The sequence below is a fragment of the Numenius arquata genome, chromosome 14, assembly GCF_964106895.1.
Source record: "Numenius arquata chromosome 14, bNumArq3.hap1.1, whole genome shotgun sequence".
Taxonomy (NCBI): Eukaryota; Metazoa; Chordata; class Aves; order Charadriiformes; family Scolopacidae; genus Numenius; species Numenius arquata.
Genome location: NC_133589.1, coordinates 16,048,096 through 16,069,060, shown reverse-complemented (window position 1 = coordinate 16,069,060; position 20,965 = coordinate 16,048,096). Strand labels below are relative to the sequence as shown.

Below are 20,965 nucleotides of genomic sequence, written 5' to 3'. Positions count from 1 at the left end.
GTAGGAAAACCACCCTGGGTCCAGGCTGGCTGGTCCCTGCCGGTACGGACACCGCCCTTCCTGCTGGTTTTGAGGTGCCAGGGGATCTAGGATATGTTTTCAGAGTAGAACTGCATTTTAACCTTGTCTGGGAGCTGGACTTGCCACTTTAGGGAGCCCTGTACGCGACTGGCGATGCCAGCTCTCCTGCAAATGCTCTTTCAGCCTTGCAGCTGCTGAGGAGCCTTCTCCAAGCCCTGTCCCCTCTGCCAGGCGCTGGGCAGGCTGTAGGACAGGCATGAGCCTCTTGGGGACACAACACAAGCTGTCTCTGCCCATGGCTCCCTCCCTGCCCTCCGAATGGATGCTGGGTGAGGATTTTTGGGTGCTGTTCTCTCTGTCCAGCCTGGAAGCCCGAAGGAGTGGGACAGGTTGCTGTGAGAAGATGATGTCTCCCCTGGAGGCTTCTGTAGCGTGTTGCATACGCTCTGCCCCATTCCTTGGTGGGCACCAGTGTAGAAACGAGGTGCAAAGCCTGGAAAACAGTTTGGATTGGCTGCTCAGTCTGTCCTGGAAGCCACAGTCCATCCCCACACCAGCCGCATGGAAACACGAGCCCTGTCCCTGTGCTGCTGGGCGTCCCTCTGGCTGGTGAGAGGAAGGTGGACAGAAAACACACACCCTAAAAACGACCTCTCTCCAGTTCTGCGGTGCCGGAGGGCGTTTGGCCGTCGCCTCTCTCCCTTGCTCAGTCTCAGTTCGGGTGTGGTGTGTGTAGAAATACTGTAGGATGAGAAAATTTATGCCAGGTTGTACAGGGTCAAGCATTGGTTCTTCTCTTGTGGCAAGTGCCGAGCTTTAACCTGCTGTGGGGCAGCTCCCAGCTCCGGCACCCGGTGTCACCCAGAGCTTCAGCTCTCCCAGCCTTGCAGCAAAATGAGCTGGAGCATCGCTGGTCTGCCTGGGTGCTTACCTCCTGCTTCCAGCTGGTCCCGGGAGTTGCCTAAAGGGTGCCCTGGCTCCCTCTGCCCTGTGACCCGTAGCTGGGGCAGCCAAGGGAGCCGTGTGGGGTGAGTGCTGCTAGTCTCTGCAGGGCTGCACCGCTGGTAGAGCCCAGTCCTGAGGTGCCCGGGCTGTGCAGGAAGCTGGGGGTGCTCCCAGGAGAGCATTCCACAACCCCCAGGCCACCCCGCACTCAAAATTCTGGGTTTCCCCCTCCATTCCTCTCTTCCCAAGCTGTTTTCTGAGTGAGTCTGGGGGTGCAGGGATACTCCCCTGCCGTGTCCCCTAGCTTAAGTCACCTCTTTGCTCAGCATGACAACAGACCTGAAGCCCAGCAGCAGCCTTTGCCAGCGTTGCGGGGACCCCAGGCTGCACCAGCGCCACAGAACCCGGGTAGGCAGGGCTGGGGAAAGCTGGGAGCCTGGCAGTGGGAGCCTGGGGCTTGCCTGCTGGTCCCATCTCTGTGTGGGATGCGGATTGTATCCCACTGAAATTCCTTGGGCAGGGAGCAAGATGCCCGGGCTATATTCTCACCACAATCACAGCACCTCAGTTCTCTCACTCCTCCCATCCTTGCCCAGACCTGACCTTTCCCATGGGCACACTGAATGTTCCTCCAGGAGAGCTGGATTTTCAGCTTTCGGGGGGGGTGCTTTTCTGGCTTTAAGTTGTCCATTAATGTTTCCAGATACTTTGGGAACGCAGATTTCCCTCTGGCAGCTCAATTCAACGCATCAGTGCCAAACCAGCATCTTCCTAACAAAACAAGTCCTGTTCCCAGCTTATTTCCCTGTGTAATTGGTTTTTTTGCAGTATTTAATGAATGACTTTGTGCCTTGATTCAATAACTCAGATGGGTGATGATGGCATATATCACTGTGTTATGTATTAGTGTGTTTTTTAACACTAAAGACTGTTTGGTTTGGTTCTTTAACTTATTGCAAGTTGTGCCCAACAGGACTTGGTCTAACCGGAATGGTACCAATAAATCCTCTTTTGCATTGTTTGTAAATGATGCCCTGCTTTTGTCATTGCAGCTGAGGTTATGCCAGACTCCCGGGATTTTTTTGGCAGCCTTTCGTGTGACTTCCCAGAGGCAGAAACAGCCCTTTTTTTGGCGGGGGGGGGGGATCCAGGTGTCCTAGGGATGCTTTGGTTGTTGGGCTGGCTGGGGCTCTGCCTGCTGCCCTGTCCTGCTGCAGGATGGGGAGAAGGGAGCCTAGGGATGGAGGCTGGGGTTAGATAACCCGGCTGGGCCAGCCCCTCTCTGCCCCCCCCCGTTCACCGCCCGCTGGGGGCTCCGTGACCTGGTTTTACACCCCAGATTCCTGCTGCAGTCTATCAGCATGAAAATCTCACTCCGGGGCTTGGATTTGGATCAAGCTGGAGGGAGCTGCGTGGCAGCCGCTGTCTCCTGGAGCCTGGGACCATCTGTCACTGCCCGGTGGCTGCCAGCGCCGATGGTCCCCAGCTCCAGCCTGTGACCCAGGCTCCTGCAGCTTCCCCTGCCCCCAGGCCCCTCTCTCTCTGCCCCCTGCTCCCTGATGGAGGTCCCTAGCTCTGTGGCAAGGACAGATGCCACTGGTCCCCAGCATCCTGAGCATCCCGGCCGTTTGTTGGCCAGGGATTGGGGCTGGCACCGCTCGGTCGCTGGGTGGGTTGGGGACATCCCCATCCTGCTCCCCTGTGCGTGTCCCTGGGTGCGTGCAGGGTGGGCTGGGCGCTGGGCGGGCAGTGGCCCCCCTCTCCTTTATATAACCCCCAGCGTTAATCCCCCACAGCTGGGGCTCAGCTCCGGGCAAGGGAATAATCCCGCCGCCAGATCCGTGGCCTCCGTTCAGATTAACGAGCCGTGGGCAGGAAGAGCAGCTCAGCTGCCAGCCCGGCTCCCTGCCTGCCACTGCCAGCCCCTGGGGGCCCTGGCAGCCTGGCTTGGCTGGCCAGAGGCACCTCTGCCCCCACCAAAAAGGCCTTTTTGTCCTCCCCGCAGTGGCTGCAGGGAGCTGAGTGCCCCGAGTGCCATCTGGGCCGTGCCAGGAGGGCAGATGGCACTGGGGTTTTGCCCCTATGAGCAGACAGTCATGGGCGAGTGGTGGCCGCACCATCAGTGTGTGTGCCCAGGGGTCTGCCTGCTTCCTGGGTGCTTTGGATGGGGAGAGGGTTGCTGCCAGCCTGGGGGTGGGACAGGACACCATCCAGCCCGGAGGGGTGGCCACCACCCTGTGCCACCCTGCAGCCACCTCCCCAGTCACCCCCAAAACCACAGGAGCCCCAGCCTTTCCCCACAGGGGTTTTATTGTCGTGTGCCCGGGGGGACAGGAGGAGGGGGTGACCCTGCACCAGGCCGGCTGGGTGCGGGACAACCCCCCCCCCCCCCCCCCGCTGAGGGAGAGGAGGGTGCAGGGGGACATGACCGGGGGCTGCAGCGGGGCCAGCCTGGCCCTGGGGGGGTGCTGCTGGGGGGGGGGGGGGGGGGGGGTGCGGCGTATGGCTTGTCTCCTTCAGTGCTACTGCTGGCCAGGGCGTGCTGGGCAGGGGGCTGCAGCTGAGCCGGAGGGCACTGGGCCAGGGGGCTGCCATGTTGGTGGGGGTCCAGGGCCCTCAGCTCTCCTCCTCGGGGACGGGGGCAGCCGCGGGGACCCTGCTCCTCTCCTCGGCGTCACCCGCCGGCAGGAGCAGGGCCGGGCTGGGGCTGGAGTGTCGCTGCTTGCGCATGAAGGGGAAGACCCTGCGGGCAGAGAAGGGTCAGCACCGGCGGGGACCACCCCAAACGTGGGGGGTCCAGCCTCTGCCCTCACCGCTTCTTGGTCTCCGGGGGGATGACAGCCTCGGCCAGGAGGTTCCTGTAGAGCTCCGACTTGAGGAACCGTGGGTAGGAGTCCTGGGCGAGCAGAGGGGTCAGGCTCCTGCCCAACCCTGCCTGCCCTGCCCAGCCCTGCCCTTGCCCACCTTCTTCATCAGCATGTAGATGTGCATCTGGGCATCGTCCATCACGTAGCGGTGGGGAGTCTTGATGCCCTCCAGTGTCCGCTCCATGGTCTTGCTGTCGATGTTCACCCAACGTGTGGCTCCAGGGGCCAGGAACTGCCTGGGGAGTCACAGCCGGTGGCGAGTGCCCAGCCCCGCAGTGGGGTGTAGCACCATGATGGCCTGGGCCCCCAGTTTCCCCCCAAACCCTCGCACTGCTGGCACTTACTGGTAGATGGAGTCCACTATCTCGGTGATGCGGGACTGCTCCCCATAGCGCAGCTCCTCACACGCCTCCCAGAAGCTCAGGTTCTCGGCTGAGGAGGGGGACATGGTGTTGGGGATGGGGACGTGACCCTCCAGGCCACCACTGTTGGGCCCACAACCCAGCCAACTGTGGGGCCAAACCTCCTGGGATGGGGCCAGCTGGTGCAACGTGAGGTGGTGGGTCCAGGGATGGTGGGACATGGCAGTGGATCAGAGGGTGCAAGTGTGTGATGGTGGGTCAGGGGATGCCAGGATAGGTTGGTTAAGGGGTGCTGGGACGTGGTGGTGGTTCAGCAGATACCAGGATAGGTTGGTCAAGGAGTACTAGAATATGGTGGTGGGTCAGGGGTTGCTGGGACGTGATGGTGGTGGGTCAGGGGATGCCAGGATGGGGCAGTGGGTTTGGTGTTGCTGGGACAAGGCAGTACTGGGACACAGTGGTGAGTCTGGGGGTGCTGGGACAGGGTGGTGAGTCTGGGGGTGCTGGGATGGGAGGATGGGTTTGGGGGGTGTGGGGATGGGGCTGCTCACCACTGAACTCCTTCTTGAGGAACTCGAGGAGCTGCGCCCGGCCCAGGGGGTCGCTGATGAGTTCGCTGAAGTTGAAGCCCCAACGCTCCACGCGCAGCTTTGTGGGGGTCGGCACCCTGAGGGCAACACCAGCGTCAGGGTGGGCCCCATCCCCTCCCTTGCACCCCGTGTACTGGGGAGGGAGCCGTGTGAGTACTTACGTGGGGGCGTTCATGGCCCAGTACGTGGTGTCGTCCGTGATCCAGGGGTTGCTGGGCAGGCAGCCGGACATGATGGGGTCATGGGGCACGTACTGCTCGTTGAACTTGATGTACCTGCCAGGAGCGGTGGCTGGAGGTGGCCAGGGCCACCGTCCCACCACTGCCACCGGCCCCAGCCATCGTGGGGACATGGCAGGAACATGCTTGGGCTCTGGGATGACCACGGAGCCTCGGCTCTGCTCCCCGCCAAGGGAGGTGGCAGCGTGGGCGCTGCGGTGTCAGCTGCAGGGATGCGGGTGCCCCTGTCACCCCAACGGGGACCCTGCCCGCGGCCAGGGCAGCCACCGGCCACTCACCCCTCCAGGCAGATGGAAGACTTCACCCTGGTCCTGGCCATGGCCTTTCTGCAGTACTCGATCTGGGGCCGGGCACAGGGGAGACCTCAGGGGTGCCCAGCAGCCCGTGTCCCCAGGACCCCCCCTGCCCCTCGCCCTGCTCACCTCCCGCTTGTAGTAATCCATGTTCTTGTTCTGCAAGAGATGCGCGGGGCCGGGTGAGGGCATGGCAGGGCCGGGATATCGTGCCCACCAGCACTGCCATCGCCACCTTGGGCAAGGACCCACACATCCAGCCCCCCCTTCCCACCCCAGCACCCCATAGCCCATCCCTGTGGCCTCCAGCCCCATCCCCACACCCCTCCTGGCTCAGGCCGCACAGCCTACGGGGCGAACCCCAGCATCCACCCCCCTACACCCCAGCGTGGCACCGGCCCTGGGTTAGTGACACTTACGTGGGCAGAGGACACGGCACATGGCGCAGAGAAGAGAAAGCGGGTGGTTAGTGAGGATGGTCTGGAGGTGGTGGTGGGGGGGGACATGGACTGGGGCAGAGTTAGTGGGGTCACAACATGGGGAAGGGTCTGGTGGTGGCTGCGAGCACCCCGGGGGTGCCAGGGCTCCCGGCAGCATGGCCATCCTGCGGGGATTAGGGGTGGTGTGAATGCACAGGCAAACACAGGGACCCCCAGATCAGCTGGGGTGGGGGGGACAGGCTGGACACGGAGATGTTAGCAGAGCTGGGGCTCCCCCAACCCCTCTAAAATATGGGCACAGCCTCGGGGGGTGGCCAGGCACACACTGGGGCAGCTTGGCACTCCAGCACATGGGTATGGCAGCCCCCCATGCCCACCGGCAGCCCCAGGGGTGCCCCCCCCCCCCCCCCACTCACCAGCTGGACACGGGTGGTGTGACAGTTCCTGCGCTCGGGACCCTGCTCCAGCACGTTGGGGGCTCCCGGCTGCAACGACAGCATCATGGCGAGGGCTGGCAGGACTCCCCCCCGCTCCCTGTGCCCCCAGCCCCGCTCACCGGGATGGTGCCAGCACCCCGGTCCTCCCCGCCTTCCCGGGGCTGCACCCACCAGCCCGGCACCCCCTTGCCCCCCCCTTCTCCCCAGCCCATCCTCACCGGGGGCCGGTTGACGAGCCAGTACGCCTGCTCCTGGCAGTCGATGACGATGCGGTCGCCCTTCCGCCGCTGCTTGGCTGCCCTGCCCGTGCCAAAGGCAGTGGGGGGGGGGCGCTGGCACCCTCCCTGCCCCAGCACCCAGGGGTGCTCCATCCCTGGGGGGGCTCCCCAGGGCGCAGCAGGGCCGGGCCCCCACTCACCGGAGCTGCTCCCGTGCCTGCATCACCACAAAGTCCCAGGTGTGGTTGATCCGCTTGTGCAGGAGGTTGTAGTTGTCCTGGGGAGAAGCAGTGGCGGTGTCACCTCCGTAGGCACAGTGTGACACCTGTCCCCTCGCCTGGCTCTGAGTCCCGTCACTGCTCCGCACAGCAGGTGACTCCTGGAGGAGCTGAGGACCCCCCCTAGCTCATCACAGGTGTGAGGAGGGCACCGCTCACCTTCTCGTGCTCAATCAGGTCGCCCTGCTTGCGGATGTTCTTCTTGGCCAGGTAAATGGCTGCAAGGGGAGCGGTGGCACCTCAGGGGGGGCACCGGGAAGGGGCTGCAGCCCGTGTCGGTGACACAGTGGCACCTACCGTAGTCCAGCTCCGTGGCAGGCCACTTGGTGCTGGTCCAGAAATAGGGGGTCTGTAGGGGGGGTAGAGGCTGAGGCACAGTGCCGTGGGGTGCCGTGGTGCTGAGTGGGGGGGGACCCGAGGCTGGGGGCCGTACCTGGAAGCGGTAGGGCGACTCGTCCGCCCGCAGCACCAGGCTGCGGGGGTCTTTGAGGGGGTAGATGTAGCCGTGCTTCACGATGAGGTTGCCGAGGTGCAGCGACTCTGGGGGGGGCAGGAATGGGGGCCGCACGGTGGCTCAGCAGGCCCGCTCACCCCCGCGGTGCCGGCCACCCGCACTGGGGCACTCACCCTCCTCGGAGATGCCGTACTTCTGGATGAGCCACTCCACGATGTCATTCCCTGGGGACCGAGGCAGCGTTAGCGGGGTGCGATGGGATCCCCCGAACCGGGCACAGGGAGATTCCCGGTCTGGGGCACCCTGGCATGGCACGGCGGGTGCCGAGGGGGTCACGCGGGGTGATGGGGACCCTGCCAAGGACGTGCTGGGCCACCCGCCCCGGCGAGCGCCCGCCCCGCTCAGCCGATGCATAATTGATCCCAGCTGCAGCGCTGAGCACCGGCGGGTGCGGGGAGGCGAGCGGCGCGGGGGGACACAGGGCTGGGTGGTGAGTCCAAGCACCGGGGCCACCCGGGGGGGGCACCCGCACGACTCCCCCACCCTGCACGCCTGACAGGGTACCCCACCGCGGGGACCCACCTGTCATGGCATGGGGGATGACGGTGATGAGCAGGCGCTGGTTCCTCATCTTGATGCCCATGTCGGGGTCCTGCATGCTGACGATCATCCGCTCCATCTGCCCGGCAAGCACCCACCATGCTCAGCCCCCCAGCTGGGGGCACAGCCTGGCACACCCCTGCCTGCATCTGGGGTGCCCTGTGCCTGGTCCAGGGACAGCCTGGCACCCCACACTCAGACCTGGGGAACCCTGTGCCCAGCCCAGGGACAGCCTGGCACCCCACAGCCAGACTTGGGGCACTGTGTGCCCGTTCTGGGGACAGCCTGGCACCCAAAGCTGGATCTGGAGCACCCTGTGCCTGGTCCAGGGACAGCCTGGCACCCAAAGCTGGATCTGGAGCACCCTGTGCCTGGTCCAGGGACAGCCTGGCCACCCCTGTCCCGACCCAGGACACCCTGTTCTGGAGACAGCCTGGCACCCCACAGCTGGGCGAGTGTGGAATGCCCGAGGAGCGGGCACCCAGACTCCGGGCATCCCTGGGCCGGGGAGCCCCGGTTTGGGGACCGAGCTCTTCCGGGGCTGTGGCAGCACCCGGGGCAGGGGCTCAGCAGGCGGCTCCAGGGGTGTCCCCGCGTGGGGCCGTGCCCGGGGGCCCGTGGCGGGGCCGGGGTGGTGCCCACTGTCCCACGGTACACGGGGTGATGCTGGTACCCGGTGGTCGCCGGTGATCCCGACGCCCGGTCCCCGATGCCCGCTGTGCCCAGCGCAGTGCCGGTGCCCGGTCCCCGGGCTGCCAGCGCCCGCTCCCCTCGGTACCCGGTCCTCACGGTGCCGGTGCCCTGTCCCCGCCGTGCTCGGTCCCCGCGGTGCTCCTGCCCGCCGCCCGTGCCGCCTGCGGTGCCCGGCGCGGTGCCGGCTGCCCGCCGCCCGGTCCCGGCGCGGTGCCCGCTCCCCGTGGGGACGGTGCCGGTGCCGGTGCTCTCACCTTGCGCAGACAGGGCATCTGGAGGCGGGGGTGCCGGCCGCGGGGGCCACCGATGGTCATCGCGGGTGCGCGCCCCGCTCCGCGCCGCTCCGCGCGGCCCCGCCCCTGCCCCGCCCTGCCCCGCCCCCTGCCCCGCCCCGCCCCGCGCCCCCCCCCCCGCGGCTGCCGCCGTCTGCGCCGGGAGCCCCGACGGGCACCCCGGTACGCGGCGTCCCAGAGCCCCGGCCCCGGTACCCGGGACCAGCCCCCGCCCTGCCCACGGGTTCCACAGACCGGGCACCCCCCCCCCTCCTCCCCCCGCCCCACGCCCACGGGTCCCCACGGACCGTCCCGCCGGGACACGGCCCCCCCGCGCCCCGCGCCGACGGGCCGGGGGAGCGCAGGGCTGGCCCTGGGCTACCGGGGGGTGCCCGGTGTGACCCGGTGGGCTACCGGCTGCTGCCGGGGGCGAGGGGGAAAGTCTGTGGCTGTTGGAATGGCGGTGCGGGCAGGGTGCGGGCAGGGTGCCGGCAACAGAGGCAGGGCATGGGCAGGGTGCGGGCAGTGCCAGGTGAAGTGCGGGAAGCGCACGCAGTGTGGCTTCAGGATGCGGGGGGTGCGGGCAGGATGCGGGCAGCGCATTCAGGGGGTACGGCAGGGTGCTTGCGGGGTGCGGGCAGTGAACTGAGAGTGCGGGCAGGGTGCGGGCAGCGAATGGAGGGTGCAGGCAGGGTGCTTGCGGGGTGCGGGCAGTGCATTGAGGGCGCGGGCAGGGTGCGGGCAGCGCATTCAGGGCACAGGCAGGGTGCGGGCAGTGCATTCAGGGGGTACGGGCAGGGTGCGGGCAGAGCATGGAGGGTGCAGGCAGGGTGCTTGCGGGGTGCGGGCAGCGCATGGAGGGTGCGGGCAGGGTGCTTGCGGGGTGCGGGCAGTGAACTGAGGGTGCAGGCAGGGTGCAGGCAGCACATGGAGGGTGCGGGCAGGGTGCTTGCGGGGTGCGGGCAGTACGGACAAGCTGTTGGCAGGGTGCGGGGGCCGTGGGCGAGGGGCGGGCAGGGCGGACCGGGTGCTCGCCGGGTGCGGGCAGGGTGCGGGCAGCGCGGGCAGGCGCTGCGCGGGCGCGCAGGGCGGATGAGCTCACTGCAGTCTCGCCGCCCATGAGCGGCGGGGCTGGAGCCGCCGAGGGGCGGGGGCGGGCGGGGGCGGGCAGCGGAGCCGCCGCGTCTGCGGGAGCCGCCGCCGCCGCCCCGCCGGGCCGCGCCGGGCAGCGCAGCGGGGAGTCGACGGGGGAGCGCAGCGGAGCAGCCGGTACCGCCGGGCGCGGCGGCAGCGGGCGGGAGGAGCGCGGCCGCGGGGCCCCCGGCGGAGCCGCCGACACCGGCAGAGCCGCGCCCCGGGCCCCGGGAGCCGCCGCCCCGCCCGGCCCCGGGGGCGCTGGGCCCGGGCCGGCCCGGCCATGCTCGGCCTGGATGTGTGCGAGGCCGGCGGGCAGCTGCTGGAGCTGCTCTGGCTGGCGCTCTGCTACCGAGGTGAGCGGCGGCGGGCCCGGGGAGCGCGGCTCCGCAGCGGGGAGGGCATCGCCCCGGTGCTCCCGGGGTGGGCATCGCCTGGGGGCAGCGGGGTGGGCATCGCCCCGGGGGGGGGAGCGTCGCCCCGGGTACCCAACAGGTGAGCATCACCCCGGGTGCCTTCAGGAGTGAGCATCACCCCCGGGCCCTGGGGGACCGGAGCATCCTGTAGGGGTGGGGGACCACCCAGCCACCCACCCTCGCCCCCCCCCCCTCGCCACCTCGCAGCCTGGCATATGGCATCCAGCACACACCACCCTGTCCTGGCACCCCTGAGTGGGGGCATCCCTGCATCCCTGGGCTGGGAGCCAGCATGGCCGGGTGCTGCAAGCTGCCGTGACAGCCGGGCGCCCTGAGGTGCAGGGCCTCTGCCTGTGCTGGGGGTCCAGAGGTGCAGCGGGGCCACCGCTCTGCGCCCCGGTGACCACAGCTGCCCTGGGGACCCACACAGCTGGCCCTGCAGCCCCGGGGGGCTGAGCACAGTGGCCCCTGCCACAGTCTGTGTCCCCAGGGATGGGGTTCCCAGGGGATTCGGGGAGCTCAGTGGTTGCAGTCAGAAGGGTGACGGGCGTGGGGGGCTTGCAGCCGGCAGGGCAGAGTCAGGGGCCGTGGGGACATCACCCACCCTTGTGCCCCCCAGCAGCCTGCCACCCACCAGAGCCACTGTTTACCCCAGAGCTGGTTTTTTTTTTTTTCCCTGCAGCCACTGGTGGTTCGGGTTTGGGGTGGGAGATGGGGGTGGTGGCTAGGACTGGGGCTGGAGGAGGCTGCAGAGTGGTGACAAGGACCTCTCCGGGTGATGGGGTGTGAAGGGCGCCTGTGGGCTGCGGTGGGCTCAAGCACACACACACCCCCCCCCCCCCCGGGACTGTGCACACCGCGTAGACAACCAGCTCGTCTCGCTCCATGACCGTGCGGAAATGCAGCCGGCGGCAACGCCTCGGGTCTCAGCTGTGCCACCAGGCCCTGGGGACACAGAGCCTGGTGGCGTCACCATGGCCCCGAGCAGGGGGACAACTCGGCTGGCCCACGGGGGATCGCTCACACCTGTCTGTGGCATGTCCTGGCTCAGCCACCCCCCTGCCCACCAGTGCCTGCGTGTCACAGGGTGGAGGGTGTCCCCCAGGGTGTCCCCGGGGCAGCGGGACTGCCACTGCCTGTCCCCCACAGACATCATGGCTGACAAGGAGGGGGTGACGCTGTCACTGGAGGAGGAGGAGGATGCCGACGTGGCCCTGGCGTACAAGACGCCGGAGAAGAAAAGCCTGCAGGAGATCCAGGAGCTGGACCCAGGGGACGAGAGCCTGCGGAAGTACAAGCAGGCGCTGCTGGGTGCCATCCCTGCCGCTGTGGGTAAGGCGGGGGGCTGCCCGCTGGCCACACCGTCACCCCACCATCCAGGCCAGGGGATGCAGCCTCAGCAGGTGCAGGGAGCTCAGGCGTCCCCAGCACCCGTGGTGTGTCTCCAGCAGGGAGGGCAGCCCCCCCCCCCCTCGACTGGCATCACCTGTGGGTGCTGCCTGTGCCCCCCACCTGCGCGGAGACCCCGGCATCCCCCTTGCCGACACCGTAACAGCTGCCCGGGGACCCCGGTTGCCTTGGTTACGGGATCACCGCCGCAGTTTCCATAGGAACGGTTACAAGGGACCGGGAAATTCATTGGGATGACAGAGATGGAGCGAGCAGCTGCGGGGGCCCTGAGGTGGCTGTCGATGCCCAGACGGTGCCCCCCGCTCCCCGTGGCACCCACAGCAGCCACCCCAGCCTGGTGCTGCCCTCGGTGTCTGGCTGATGGGTGCATGACAGTGTGTGTGTGGGGGGATGCAAGCTGGTGAGGTGGGTACAAATCAGTGGGGTGCAAATCAGTGGGGTGCATGATAGCATGTGTGCAAGCTGATGGGGTGCAAGTGGGCTGGGGGGGGGGCGGTGCAAGCTGCTGATGGGGTGCAGGTTGGGCTGTTGAGGTGCAATTAGACCAGCACCCACCTCGAGGGATGCCTCAGCCTGCCTTCTTCCCCGTTTCCCCCCCCCCCCCCTTTGGTCTGCTCCCGCGCCAGGGAGCATCACACCCCGGGAGATACCTGTGGCTGGGCCCTTTTAAACGTGATCTTACCCCAAAAGGCGTTGATGCCAAGGTTGGGGCTGGCCAGAGATATCCCCCCCATCTCCTGCACCCTGCCTGGGCTGCCCGGCACTCACCAGCTCCCAACAGCCCCACCACGGGCACCGTGGTCCTTCATGCCATTATGGGGGGGCCTGGGCAGCCCCCGGGTGCTGGTGGGCTGGGGGTGGGTGGGTAAGGTCTGCGCCCTGCCGCTTTTTCCCTAGATGCCAGCGTGCCCAACGTGCAGGTGACAAGGCTCACCCTGATGTGCGAGCAGGCACCGGGGCCCATCACCATGGACCTGACAGGTGAGCAGTGGGGGCACCCATGGGAGGGGGAGGAAGGAGTGCCAGGCTCATGGGCCATCTCCCCGTGCAGGAGACCTGGAGATGCTGCAGAGCCGGGCCTTTGTGCTGAAGGAGGGGGTGGACTACAGGGTGAAGGTGTCCTTCAAGGTGAGGCGGGTGCATGATGCCCTGAGCCCGCTGGCTGGCAGGAGGCCCTGCCCAGAGTCCTTGTCCCCTGGGGTCCCTGCTGCCCTGGGTCCCTGCTCTCACACCCAGGGGTCCCTGTCCCATGGGGTCCCTGCTCCTTATGGGGCCCTTTTCCCACCTGTTCCCTGCCCCACGGTGTCCCTCCTGCCACCCATGGTTTTTCCCTGCTGCCCCAAGGTCCCTGCCACCTGGGGTCCCTGCTGCTTTGGGGTGTCTGCCTGCCACCCTTCAACTCTAGGATCAATGCCCTTCTGGGGGGTCCCTGCCCACTCTGGGGTCCCTGCCCGCCTGGGTCCCAGCCACCCTGGGAATCCTTGCTGCCCCCAACATCACTGACACCCCAAGGTCCTTGTCCCTCTTGAGGGTCCTTTCCACCCCAGGGTCCTACTCTCTTGTGAGTCCCAGCCACATAGGGTTCTCTGGGTGTCCCTGCCACCTCAGTGTCCCTGCCCCTCTTGGATGTCCCTGCCACCCTTGATGCTGCTCAGTGCCCAGTCCTGCCCAAGAAGCTGGATCCTGGGGGGGTGTCAGGATGGGTTTTTAATGGTGGATGCCCCCCAACTAAGGCCAGGGGTCCCTAGGGTGGGTGGCACCAAGCCGTGGGGCAGCACCCATGGCACCCCTGCCCTCTGCCCGCAGGTGAACAGGGAGATCGTCTGCGGGCTGCGGTGCCTGCACCTCACCTACCGCCGGGGCCGGCCCGGTGAGTGGGGCCGGGGGTCCGGGGAGGGTGCTGGGGGGGGGGATGGTGGTGGTGGTCCGTGCCACCTCATCCCCCACTCACTTGCCCCCCTTCTCGCCCAGTGGACCGTGACATCTTCATGGTGGGCAGCTACGCGCCGCGGGCCGAGGAGTACGAGGTGGTGACGCCGGCAGAGGAGGCGCCGCGGGGCTGGCTGGCACGGGGCTCCTACCGCGTCCGCTCCCTCGTCACCGACGACGACAAGACGGAGCATCTCTCCTGGGAGTGGGGCCTCTGCATAAAGAAGGCCTGGGAGGACTGACACCCCACCCCCTCACCCCCCCACCCCCCCCCCCAAAATCTGCACCCCAATTTCCCCCCCCTGCCAGCTTGGGGACGTGGTGCCTGCCAGCCCAGGGGACACCTCGCTGGCACCGCCGCCCTCACCCCGATCCTGTGAAGGGTGGTGGTGGTGGGGGGGTCCCTTAGCGAGCAGGTGCCCACGGTCGTGGTCTTTGCAACCAAAGTTATTTTTAATTGCTCTTTTTTTTTAAATACCCGCCTGGTCCCCACGATGGTGTCCCCATCTCTGGGGCCGGGGTCGTGACAGCGCCGTGCCGGGCTGCCCGCCCAGTCGCAGCCTGTGCTCTTCCATCGCCATTAAACCCTACAGACTGGTCTCTTACTGGTGTGTCCGCGCCCCCATCGCCTCTGCCCGCCTGTCCCCCTCGTGTCCCCGTCCCCCTGGCAGGTTCCCCTGCAGGGACGGGTGGCTGGAAAACAGCCACCTGGTCCGGCTGCCTTATCGGCGGTGCCGGGCAGCCAGTAGCGGAGGGCCACGAGCCCCAGGGGACTGGCACCACCCGCCCTGTGGCCCTTATCTGGGTCCTGTGTCCCCCCCGCCCCCCGGCCAGGTGCTGGATCTGGTGGTGGCACCATGCGGGGCTGCGGGACCCGGCTGGTTTGGGTGCTGGTGCTGTCGCTGGCCTGGCTGGGTCCAGCGCTGGGGGGCGAGGAGGAGGAGGATGAGGAGGTGGTGGCGGAGGAAGAGGAGGAGGGTGAAGTGCTCTCGGACGAGCTCGAGGAGGAGGACGGTGTCCTGGTGCTCCACGAGCACAACTTTGCCCGTGCCCTGAGTGAGCACCGGCTGCTGCTGGTGGAGTTCTGTGAGTGTCCCGGGTGCGGGCAGGGGTACGGGCAGGGGTACAGGCAGGGGTGTGGGTGCAGAATGGGCACAGGGTGGTGGGCAGGGGTACAGGCAGGGGCAAGGCTGTGGGTCAGAGGGGCAGGGGCACAGGATATGGCATGTGAGAGGGTAAGGGTATGGGACATGGGATGGGGACAGGGACATGGGACAGGGACACAGGGCAGAGGCATGGGGCGGGGGACATGGCAGGGGACAAGAGGCAGGTGTGAAGGAGGTGGGATGGTGCAGAGGAAGAGATATGGTGCAGGGGCTTGGGGCATGGGATGGGGACAGAGACATGGGGCGGGGGACAGGGACATGAGGCAGGGGCTTGGGGCATGGGATGGGGACAGGGACATGGGGTGGGGACACAGGGCAGAGGCATGGGGTGGGTGACATGTAGCAGGGACATAGGACACGGCTGGGGACATGAGGCAGGGACACAAGGTGAAGGGGGTGGGACACTGTGCAGGGGATGTGGACAGGAGCATGAACTGGAGCCCACCAGGCTCAAGCAGCCATTACACCCCCAGCCACCCGCGGAGCCCAGGGACACCCCAAAAGTCTGGCTGGGGCTGTCCCTGCCGCTGACACTGTCCCCTGCCTGCAGACGCGCCGTGGTGCGGGCACTGCCAGCGGCTGGCTCCCGCCTTTGCCCAGGCGGCCGCCGCGCTGAGGGACGAGTCCAGCCCGGCCCGGCTGGGCAAGGTGGACGCCACGGCACAGACAGCCCTGGCCAACGAGTTCAGCATCACCTCCTACCCCACCCTCAAGCTCTTCCGTGATGGCAACCGCACCCACCCCCTGGCCTACACCGGTAGGGCCACGGCACCCACCGAGGGGGACACCGGGATGGGTGCCGGAGAGGGCTGGGGCACAGGGGTGGGTGGCGGGGGGTGACAGTGAGAGGGGTGGCAGTGTCTGGATTGGTGGGTGGGTGGCAGTACGGTGATGGTGACAGCAGGTAGTGTCGTGGTGTGATGGTGCAAGGGTGACGGGAGGTGATGGCAGAGATGCAGCAGCTGGGTGGCACCGGGGGGATGAGGGGGTGGCAGCCCGGCGAGGGGTGGCCGGGGTGATGGCAGGGTCCCCGCTGCACGTGGCAGGACGCATGGACGCCAAGGGCATCGTGGGCTGGATGCAGCGTCGGGCCGGCCCCAGTGCCACGCTGCTGCAGGACCCTGACACCGCCGCCGCCTTCGTTGGCTCCCAGGACTTGGTGGTTGTTGGCTTCTTCAAGGTGGGCTGGGGCGGGCTGGGGGGGCATGGATAAGGGCCATGGCCGTGGCCATGGCAACTCATGGAGTGGCCATGCAGGACCTGGAGAGCGAGGCAGCCCAGGTGTTTTACGAGGTGGCTGGCGATGTGGTGGACATGCCATTCGGCGTGGCGGAGGCCACTGAGCTCTTCGAGGCGTACGGGCTGTCTGCCGACACCGTCTGCCTCTTCAAGAAGGTGAGGGGGCAGCAGGGGGGGTGGCGAGGCCACCCTGCTGTCCCCCCAGCCCTCACCGTCCCTCACCCCGGCAGTTCGATGAGGGACGGACAGACTTCCCTGTGGACCCAGCGCAGGGGCTGGATGCGGCTGAGCTTACCCAGCTGCTCCGCGTCCACAGGCTGGAGCTGGTGATGGAGTTCACTAACGAGGTACGGCTTGGCCCCATCCCCATCCCCATGAGGGCCATGGCCCCCAGGCCCTCACCCTCCTCCTCCTCCTCCCCAGACCTCCGACCACATCTTTGGTGCCAAGATCCCCCACCACATGCTGCTCTTCCTCAACAAGTCGTCATCAGGGCAGCTGGAGCTGCGGGATGGCTTCCGGGCAGCCGCCGGCACCTTCCGGGGCAAGGTGAGGAGGTCCCATGGTGGGGATGTGGTGGGGGTGGCCACAGGGCACCTCAGTGTCATCTGTCCCCTGCCCAGGTGCTCTTCGTGGTGGTGGACGTGGCTGGGTACGGCGCCGATGTCCTGCCCTTCTTTGGCCTGACACCTGCTGATGCCCCTACCTTGCGCCTGGTCAAGATGGAGAACAACCGCAAGTATCAGATGGACCAGGACGTCTTCTCAGAGGCAGCCATACGCACCTTCATCCAGGCGGTGCTGGATGGCAAGGTGAAGGTGAGGGATGCGGCACCGTGCCAGCCAGCACCAAGGATGCTTCCCCGTGGTGAGCGGTGGGCTGTTAACTCCGAAGCCTAATGATGGCAGTTGTGTGGTGAACACCAGCCACCTGCTTGCTGATGCTTGTGCTGCCAGGACTGAGGATCTGGGGCGGGGGGTTGTTATGGAAAAGGAGGCAGAACATCAGTGTGGAGACACAGAGCTGGGATGGCAGCAGAGGGGAAGAGGTGATCTGAAAGGTAGCACAGGAGATGGCTGCAGGCTGGGGACCCCTGTCCCCCGCACCTCTGCCCCATGCGGCCCCTGGCACTGCTCAGCCTGTGTTGTGGCTGTCCCGGCTGTCCCCACAGCCCCGTCTGCTGAGCGCGGAGCCCCCTGAGGACTGGGACACGCGACCTGTTAAAGTCCTGGTGGGGAAGACCTTCGAGCAAGTGGCCTACGACGAGACCAAGAACGTCTTTGTCAAGTTCTGTAGGTGCCAAGGCCACCCGTGGTCCTCCTTGAGCTCTGCCATGGGGCTCAGCCCCACACCGTGCCAGCCCCCAGCCCCATCCCTGACCCCTCGCCCAAGGGACGCTGCACCCTGACCCCGGCAGAGCCCCGGTCCCCTGGCTCGTCCCCCGGCACTGTGCCCATCCTGCAGATGCCCCGTGGTGCTCCCACTGCCAGGCCATGGCGGCCGCCTGGGAGGAACTGGGTGAGCGCTACAAGGACCACGAGGACATCGTCATCGCTGAGTTGGACGCCACAGCCAACGAGCTGGAGAACATCACCATCCATGGCTTCCCCACCTTGCACTACTTCCCTGCAGGGCCGGGCAGGAAGGTCGGTGGGGGGGCACTGGGGGCACCCTGACTCTGCCAGCACCTGAGGAACGGGGTGTCATCCTTCATCTCCCTTCCATCTCGTGGCTCCAGATGGTTGAGTACAAAAGCACCCGAGACCTGGAGACCTTCTCCAAGTTCCTGGAAAATGGGGGGACGCTGCCTGAGGAGCCGTCTGCGGTGAGTAAGAACCCCCCCAACTCCAAGGCTGAGGAAGCCCAACCCACGCCAGGGCAGCCCCCAAGCCTTCACCAGGCAGGGGGATGGATCCTGCAGGATGGGGACGGGGGTGTCCATGCCTCACCACTGCCTTCTCCAGGTGCCCAAGCCCCCTGAGAACAGCACTGGCAGGGAGGAGCCACTTGGGACAGCTGAGTCCCGGGATGAGCTGTGAGCCTCGTCCTGCTCCGGAGCCTCCTATAAATGACCTGGAAACGATGTGGGCTCTGGTCTGTGTCTGCGGCTCTCCGGTACCTTCTGGGGAGCACCTGTGTTTCTTGGGGACGCAGAGATCCCCCCCGACAGCTGAACCTGGGGGGTATCCCCCACGGGGGAGCTCAGCCCTGTGTCCCCAAGGAGGGGTTGCTGTGCCAGCATGGCCCCGTACATGCTACAGCACTCATCCTGGCAGCCCTGCGGTGACGCAGAGTGGCCGAGGCTACAGAGGACATGGCTCTGGGGGGAGCCTTGTGCTCTATACGCTGGCCCTCGTGCTGGGCTGCTGGGGGGACCATCTAGGAGCATCCCCATCCTGGCTGCCAGGCATCCCTCCTGCCCCAGGCTGGGGTTCCACAATCACCCACCAGCCCCAAGGACTGCTGTCACAGCTGGGGACGGCAAGAAGAGCCCAACATGGGGCTCTAAAGGCTCCTCTGAAGCCTGGCTCGCAGCCTATGTGGCCCCCCAACATCTCCCAAGCCCCCCAGCACCATCCCCTCCCCCTGGGCCTGCTGCTCCCAGACCCTGGGCGATTCCCCCAGGGGGGAACACCTTGGTCCCCCAGGGCCAGGACCCAGCCACCCCTCCAGGAAGCCCACGGCTACCCCAGCCCCACCACGTGCCAGAGCAGGGCGCTTTGCCTGAGCTGCCCCATCCTCCATCTGCTCCGCGGGGAAGGAAGAAAGCAGCAGGCGGTGGGACGTGGGGTTTTATTTCATTTTATCCAAGTACCTTTGAAAAGATCATTGTACAAGTCAGCACATGAGTATGCAGAGGAGACGTCGCCGGGGCCGCGTGGCCGCTGTACATATTTACAGGGGACATTCTCCCCCCACCCCGAGAAAAAAAGGGGGGAGACAGAAATCCCAGGCATGTTAACAACCTCACCAGACACAACACCATCAGAACTTTTTTTTTAAAAAAAAAAAAAAAGGGAGGAAAAACGCTCGTAACGCCGTTCCTGGGCTGAAAACGATTGCGGATTTTGCTGGACTTCACATAGTGTAATAGGCAGGTCACAGAACCGTGTTTTAAAGGCACTCGGTGACATATACAACAGGCTGAGTGGCATTCTGGGGTCCCCGGCAGCTCCAAGGCGTCACCACAGCCGAGAACAGCTCTGGGCAGGGCGAGCACCAACGTGGAAGCCCCCCAGCTTTGGTGGCCACCCCGGCCTCTGCGGGTGGGCGAGGGCTGGTCTCCAAAGGAGCCAGTGCAGAGCCGTGGCCATGCTGGAGCAGGGCAGGGCTGGGGGCAGGGTGGGGGGAGCACCAGCGCAGCCCTCAGCTTTCTTGCGGCCGAGTAAGCCCAGGTGGCTTCCCAGGGTGCTGGCCACCTCGCTGGGTGACCTGGCCCTACACGAGACCCACTGACTGGCACCAAACCCCCCCCCCTTGCTCTCGGCTGTGGGCTGCAGTGCCCTCCTGCTGCCTCCCCTGGGACACAAAACATTTTACATCCTCAGATTTAGTGTCTTATTGGTTCCCTCCCCTACATTTATCCTAGAAAGCGTCTCCTGAACAAAGCTGGAGCTCGGCACCGGGGGCTCGGGCACATCTGCACTGGGCACACGGGTGCTGGCCCTCTGCGGAACCCTCCTGGGAGGCGAGCCCTTCTCCAGGGGTAGGGGGGACACGGAGGGGGGACAAGCGTGTGGGATGCCAGCACCCAGCCTGCCGCCCGAGCTCCAAGCTGGTCCTTGTGCCCTGGGAAGGCCCCCCCCAGCCCCAGCCCCGAGAGCTGGCACCCACCCTTCTGTCCCGTGGGGATTTACTCGGTCACAAGAAAGCTCAGGAGGAAAAAAACCACACCATCCTACCACATCCCGCGGCTGAGACTGCCAGGGAGGCGAGGGACTGACTCGTTCCTAAGGGCTCCATCATCTTCGGAGGTGAGCTGGGACCACAGCCCCTCTGGAGCGGTGCGGGGGAGAGCGGCTCGGCCCCCAGGGCGCTCCGAAGCCATCCACGCCGAGGGGGGGCCAGGGTAGGGTGCCGTGAAAAGCGAGGAGCAGACGGAGTCTGGCAGATGGCTGTACACTTTGGGTGAGTTCTGCAGTACCTGTATGTTTTACATTTACATAAGAGCACTGTGACATTGGAAATATTTTCCTTTTATTACAATATATCAAAAATATGCAGCTTTAGTAAACAAGGTCATATTACACTTTCTAATGCACTGTACAATGCTACATTACACTTATATTCGTTATGGAGAGGGAGCCTGGGCTCCCACTGGCAGGTTCGTGGGGTGAAACGGCGTCCACCGGCAACCCGGAGCTTGCCCAGGTCCGTGCTGGAGCAGGTTGCCACCCTCCGCCCTGGGCTTGCCCGGTGCCCGTGGCTGTAGCACCACCAGCGTCCGTCCAGGCCTTCTCCTCCGGTCCCAGAGTCTTTCACAGTCCTGTCCTCACGCCTCGGCAGCCCTGGAGCTTAGTCGATCTTTTCCACCTTCCCGATGATCTTCTCTTCAAAGATGGGCAGGATGGTGTCATCCTCCCGCACCTCCTCGAAGACCACACCACAGTCGAACTCGTCGCTCACTTTCTTAAAGTAATACCTGGAAAACCAGAAACATGGGGGCAGAGAGGAAAAAACAGCAGGTGAATGATCACGAGGGCAGCACAGTCCCCAAACCCGGGTACAGCCCTTCCATGTCCCTGAGCTCATGGCGGACGGGGAGCAGCTCCCCCAGACATGGAGGCAACTGGGGCCACGTTTCTGCCCCTGCCCTCACCCAGTGAGCAAAAAAGAGTGGTCAGGATCTGTGCTGGCACGTTCAGGAGCTCCAGCCCTGAGTCCAAGCCCACTCACAGCTCCCTCAAAAGCAGCGGCTGGAGGTACCTGTGTTGGTGGAGCATTTCTAGGTAGGCTTTCCCA

General features: G+C 66.0%; 4 protein-coding genes across 4 annotated transcripts in view; 2 read left to right on the top strand and 2 right to left on the bottom strand.

Annotated features, from left to right (window-relative positions):
* Positions 1-3,582: 3,582 nt before the first annotated feature.
* On the bottom strand, positions 3,583-8,751 carry RGS11 (regulator of G protein signaling 11). Its single transcript, XM_074158456.1, has 17 exons — positions 8,692-8,751; positions 7,727-7,823; positions 7,318-7,368; positions 7,124-7,230; positions 6,988-7,039; positions 6,850-6,908; positions 6,613-6,689; positions 6,413-6,494; positions 6,174-6,242; positions 5,447-5,476; positions 5,303-5,364; positions 4,947-5,060; positions 4,747-4,862; positions 4,178-4,265; positions 3,931-4,069; positions 3,780-3,862; positions 3,583-3,709 (listed from the first exon to the last, which is right to left on the bottom strand). The coding sequence occupies exons 1-17, from the start codon at positions 8,749-8,751 to the stop codon at positions 3,583-3,585; spliced, it is 1,413 nt and encodes a 470-aa protein (XP_074014557.1).
* A 1,361-nt stretch (positions 8,752-10,112) lies between these two features.
* On the top strand, positions 10,113-14,201 carry ARHGDIG (Rho GDP dissociation inhibitor gamma). Its single transcript, XM_074158474.1, has 6 exons — positions 10,113-10,199; positions 11,409-11,591; positions 12,567-12,650; positions 12,721-12,797; positions 13,476-13,539; positions 13,641-14,201. Exons 1-6 carry the CDS (start codon positions 10,127-10,129, stop codon positions 13,838-13,840), a joined length of 681 nt encoding a protein of 226 aa, XP_074014575.1. The 5' UTR covers positions 10,113-10,126; the 3' UTR covers positions 13,841-14,201.
* A 254-nt stretch (positions 14,202-14,455) lies between these two features.
* Positions 14,456-18,042, top strand: PDIA2 (protein disulfide isomerase family A member 2). Its single transcript, XM_074158481.1, has 11 exons — positions 14,456-14,684; positions 15,315-15,521; positions 15,811-15,944; positions 16,022-16,159; positions 16,234-16,350; positions 16,427-16,552; positions 16,627-16,821; positions 17,175-17,295; positions 17,468-17,649; positions 17,742-17,828; positions 17,968-18,042. The coding sequence occupies exons 1-11, from the start codon at positions 14,456-14,458 to the stop codon at positions 18,040-18,042; spliced, it is 1,611 nt and encodes a 536-aa protein (XP_074014582.1).
* A 748-nt stretch (positions 18,043-18,790) lies between these two features.
* Positions 18,791-20,965, bottom strand: part of AXIN1 (axin 1) — a 75,236-nt gene continuing 73,061 nt past the window's right edge. Inside the window, exon 10 of the mRNA XM_074158423.1 lies at positions 18,791-20,645. Coding sequence (XP_074014524.1) covers positions 20,519-20,645 — 127 coding nt within the window. The 3' untranslated portion in view covers positions 18,791-20,518. The remainder of the gene's footprint in view (positions 20,646-20,965) is intronic.

Coding starts and splice junctions, on each gene's coding strand:
- RGS11 (XM_074158456.1), bottom strand. CDS start 8,751: ATGACCATCGGTGGCCCCCGCGGCCGGCACCCCCGCCTCCAGATGCCC. Junction 5,365..5,446: donor TGGATTACTACAAGCGGGAG/GTGAGCAGGGCG, acceptor GCCCGGCCCCAG/ATCGAGTACTGCAGAAAGGC. Junction 4,863..4,946: donor TGGGCCATGAACGCCCCCAC/GTAAGTACTCAC, acceptor TGTTGCCCTCAG/GGTGCCGACCCCCACAAAGC.
- ARHGDIG (XM_074158474.1), top strand. CDS start 10,127: ATGCTCGGCCTGGATGTGTGCGAGGCCGGCGGGCAGCTGCTGGAGCTG. Junction 11,592..12,566: donor TGCCATCCCTGCCGCTGTGG/GTAAGGCGGGGG, acceptor CTTTTTCCCTAG/ATGCCAGCGTGCCCAACGTG. Junction 12,798..13,475: donor GGGTGAAGGTGTCCTTCAAG/GTGAGGCGGGTG, acceptor CTCTGCCCGCAG/GTGAACAGGGAGATCGTCTG.
- PDIA2 (XM_074158481.1), top strand. CDS start 14,456: ATGCGGGGCTGCGGGACCCGGCTGGTTTGGGTGCTGGTGCTGTCGCTG. Junction 14,685..15,314: donor GCTGCTGCTGGTGGAGTTCT/GTGAGTGTCCCG, acceptor CCCTGCCTGCAG/ACGCGCCGTGGTGCGGGCAC. Junction 16,822..17,174: donor TGCTGGATGGCAAGGTGAAG/GTGAGGGATGCG, acceptor CTGTCCCCACAG/CCCCGTCTGCTGAGCGCGGA.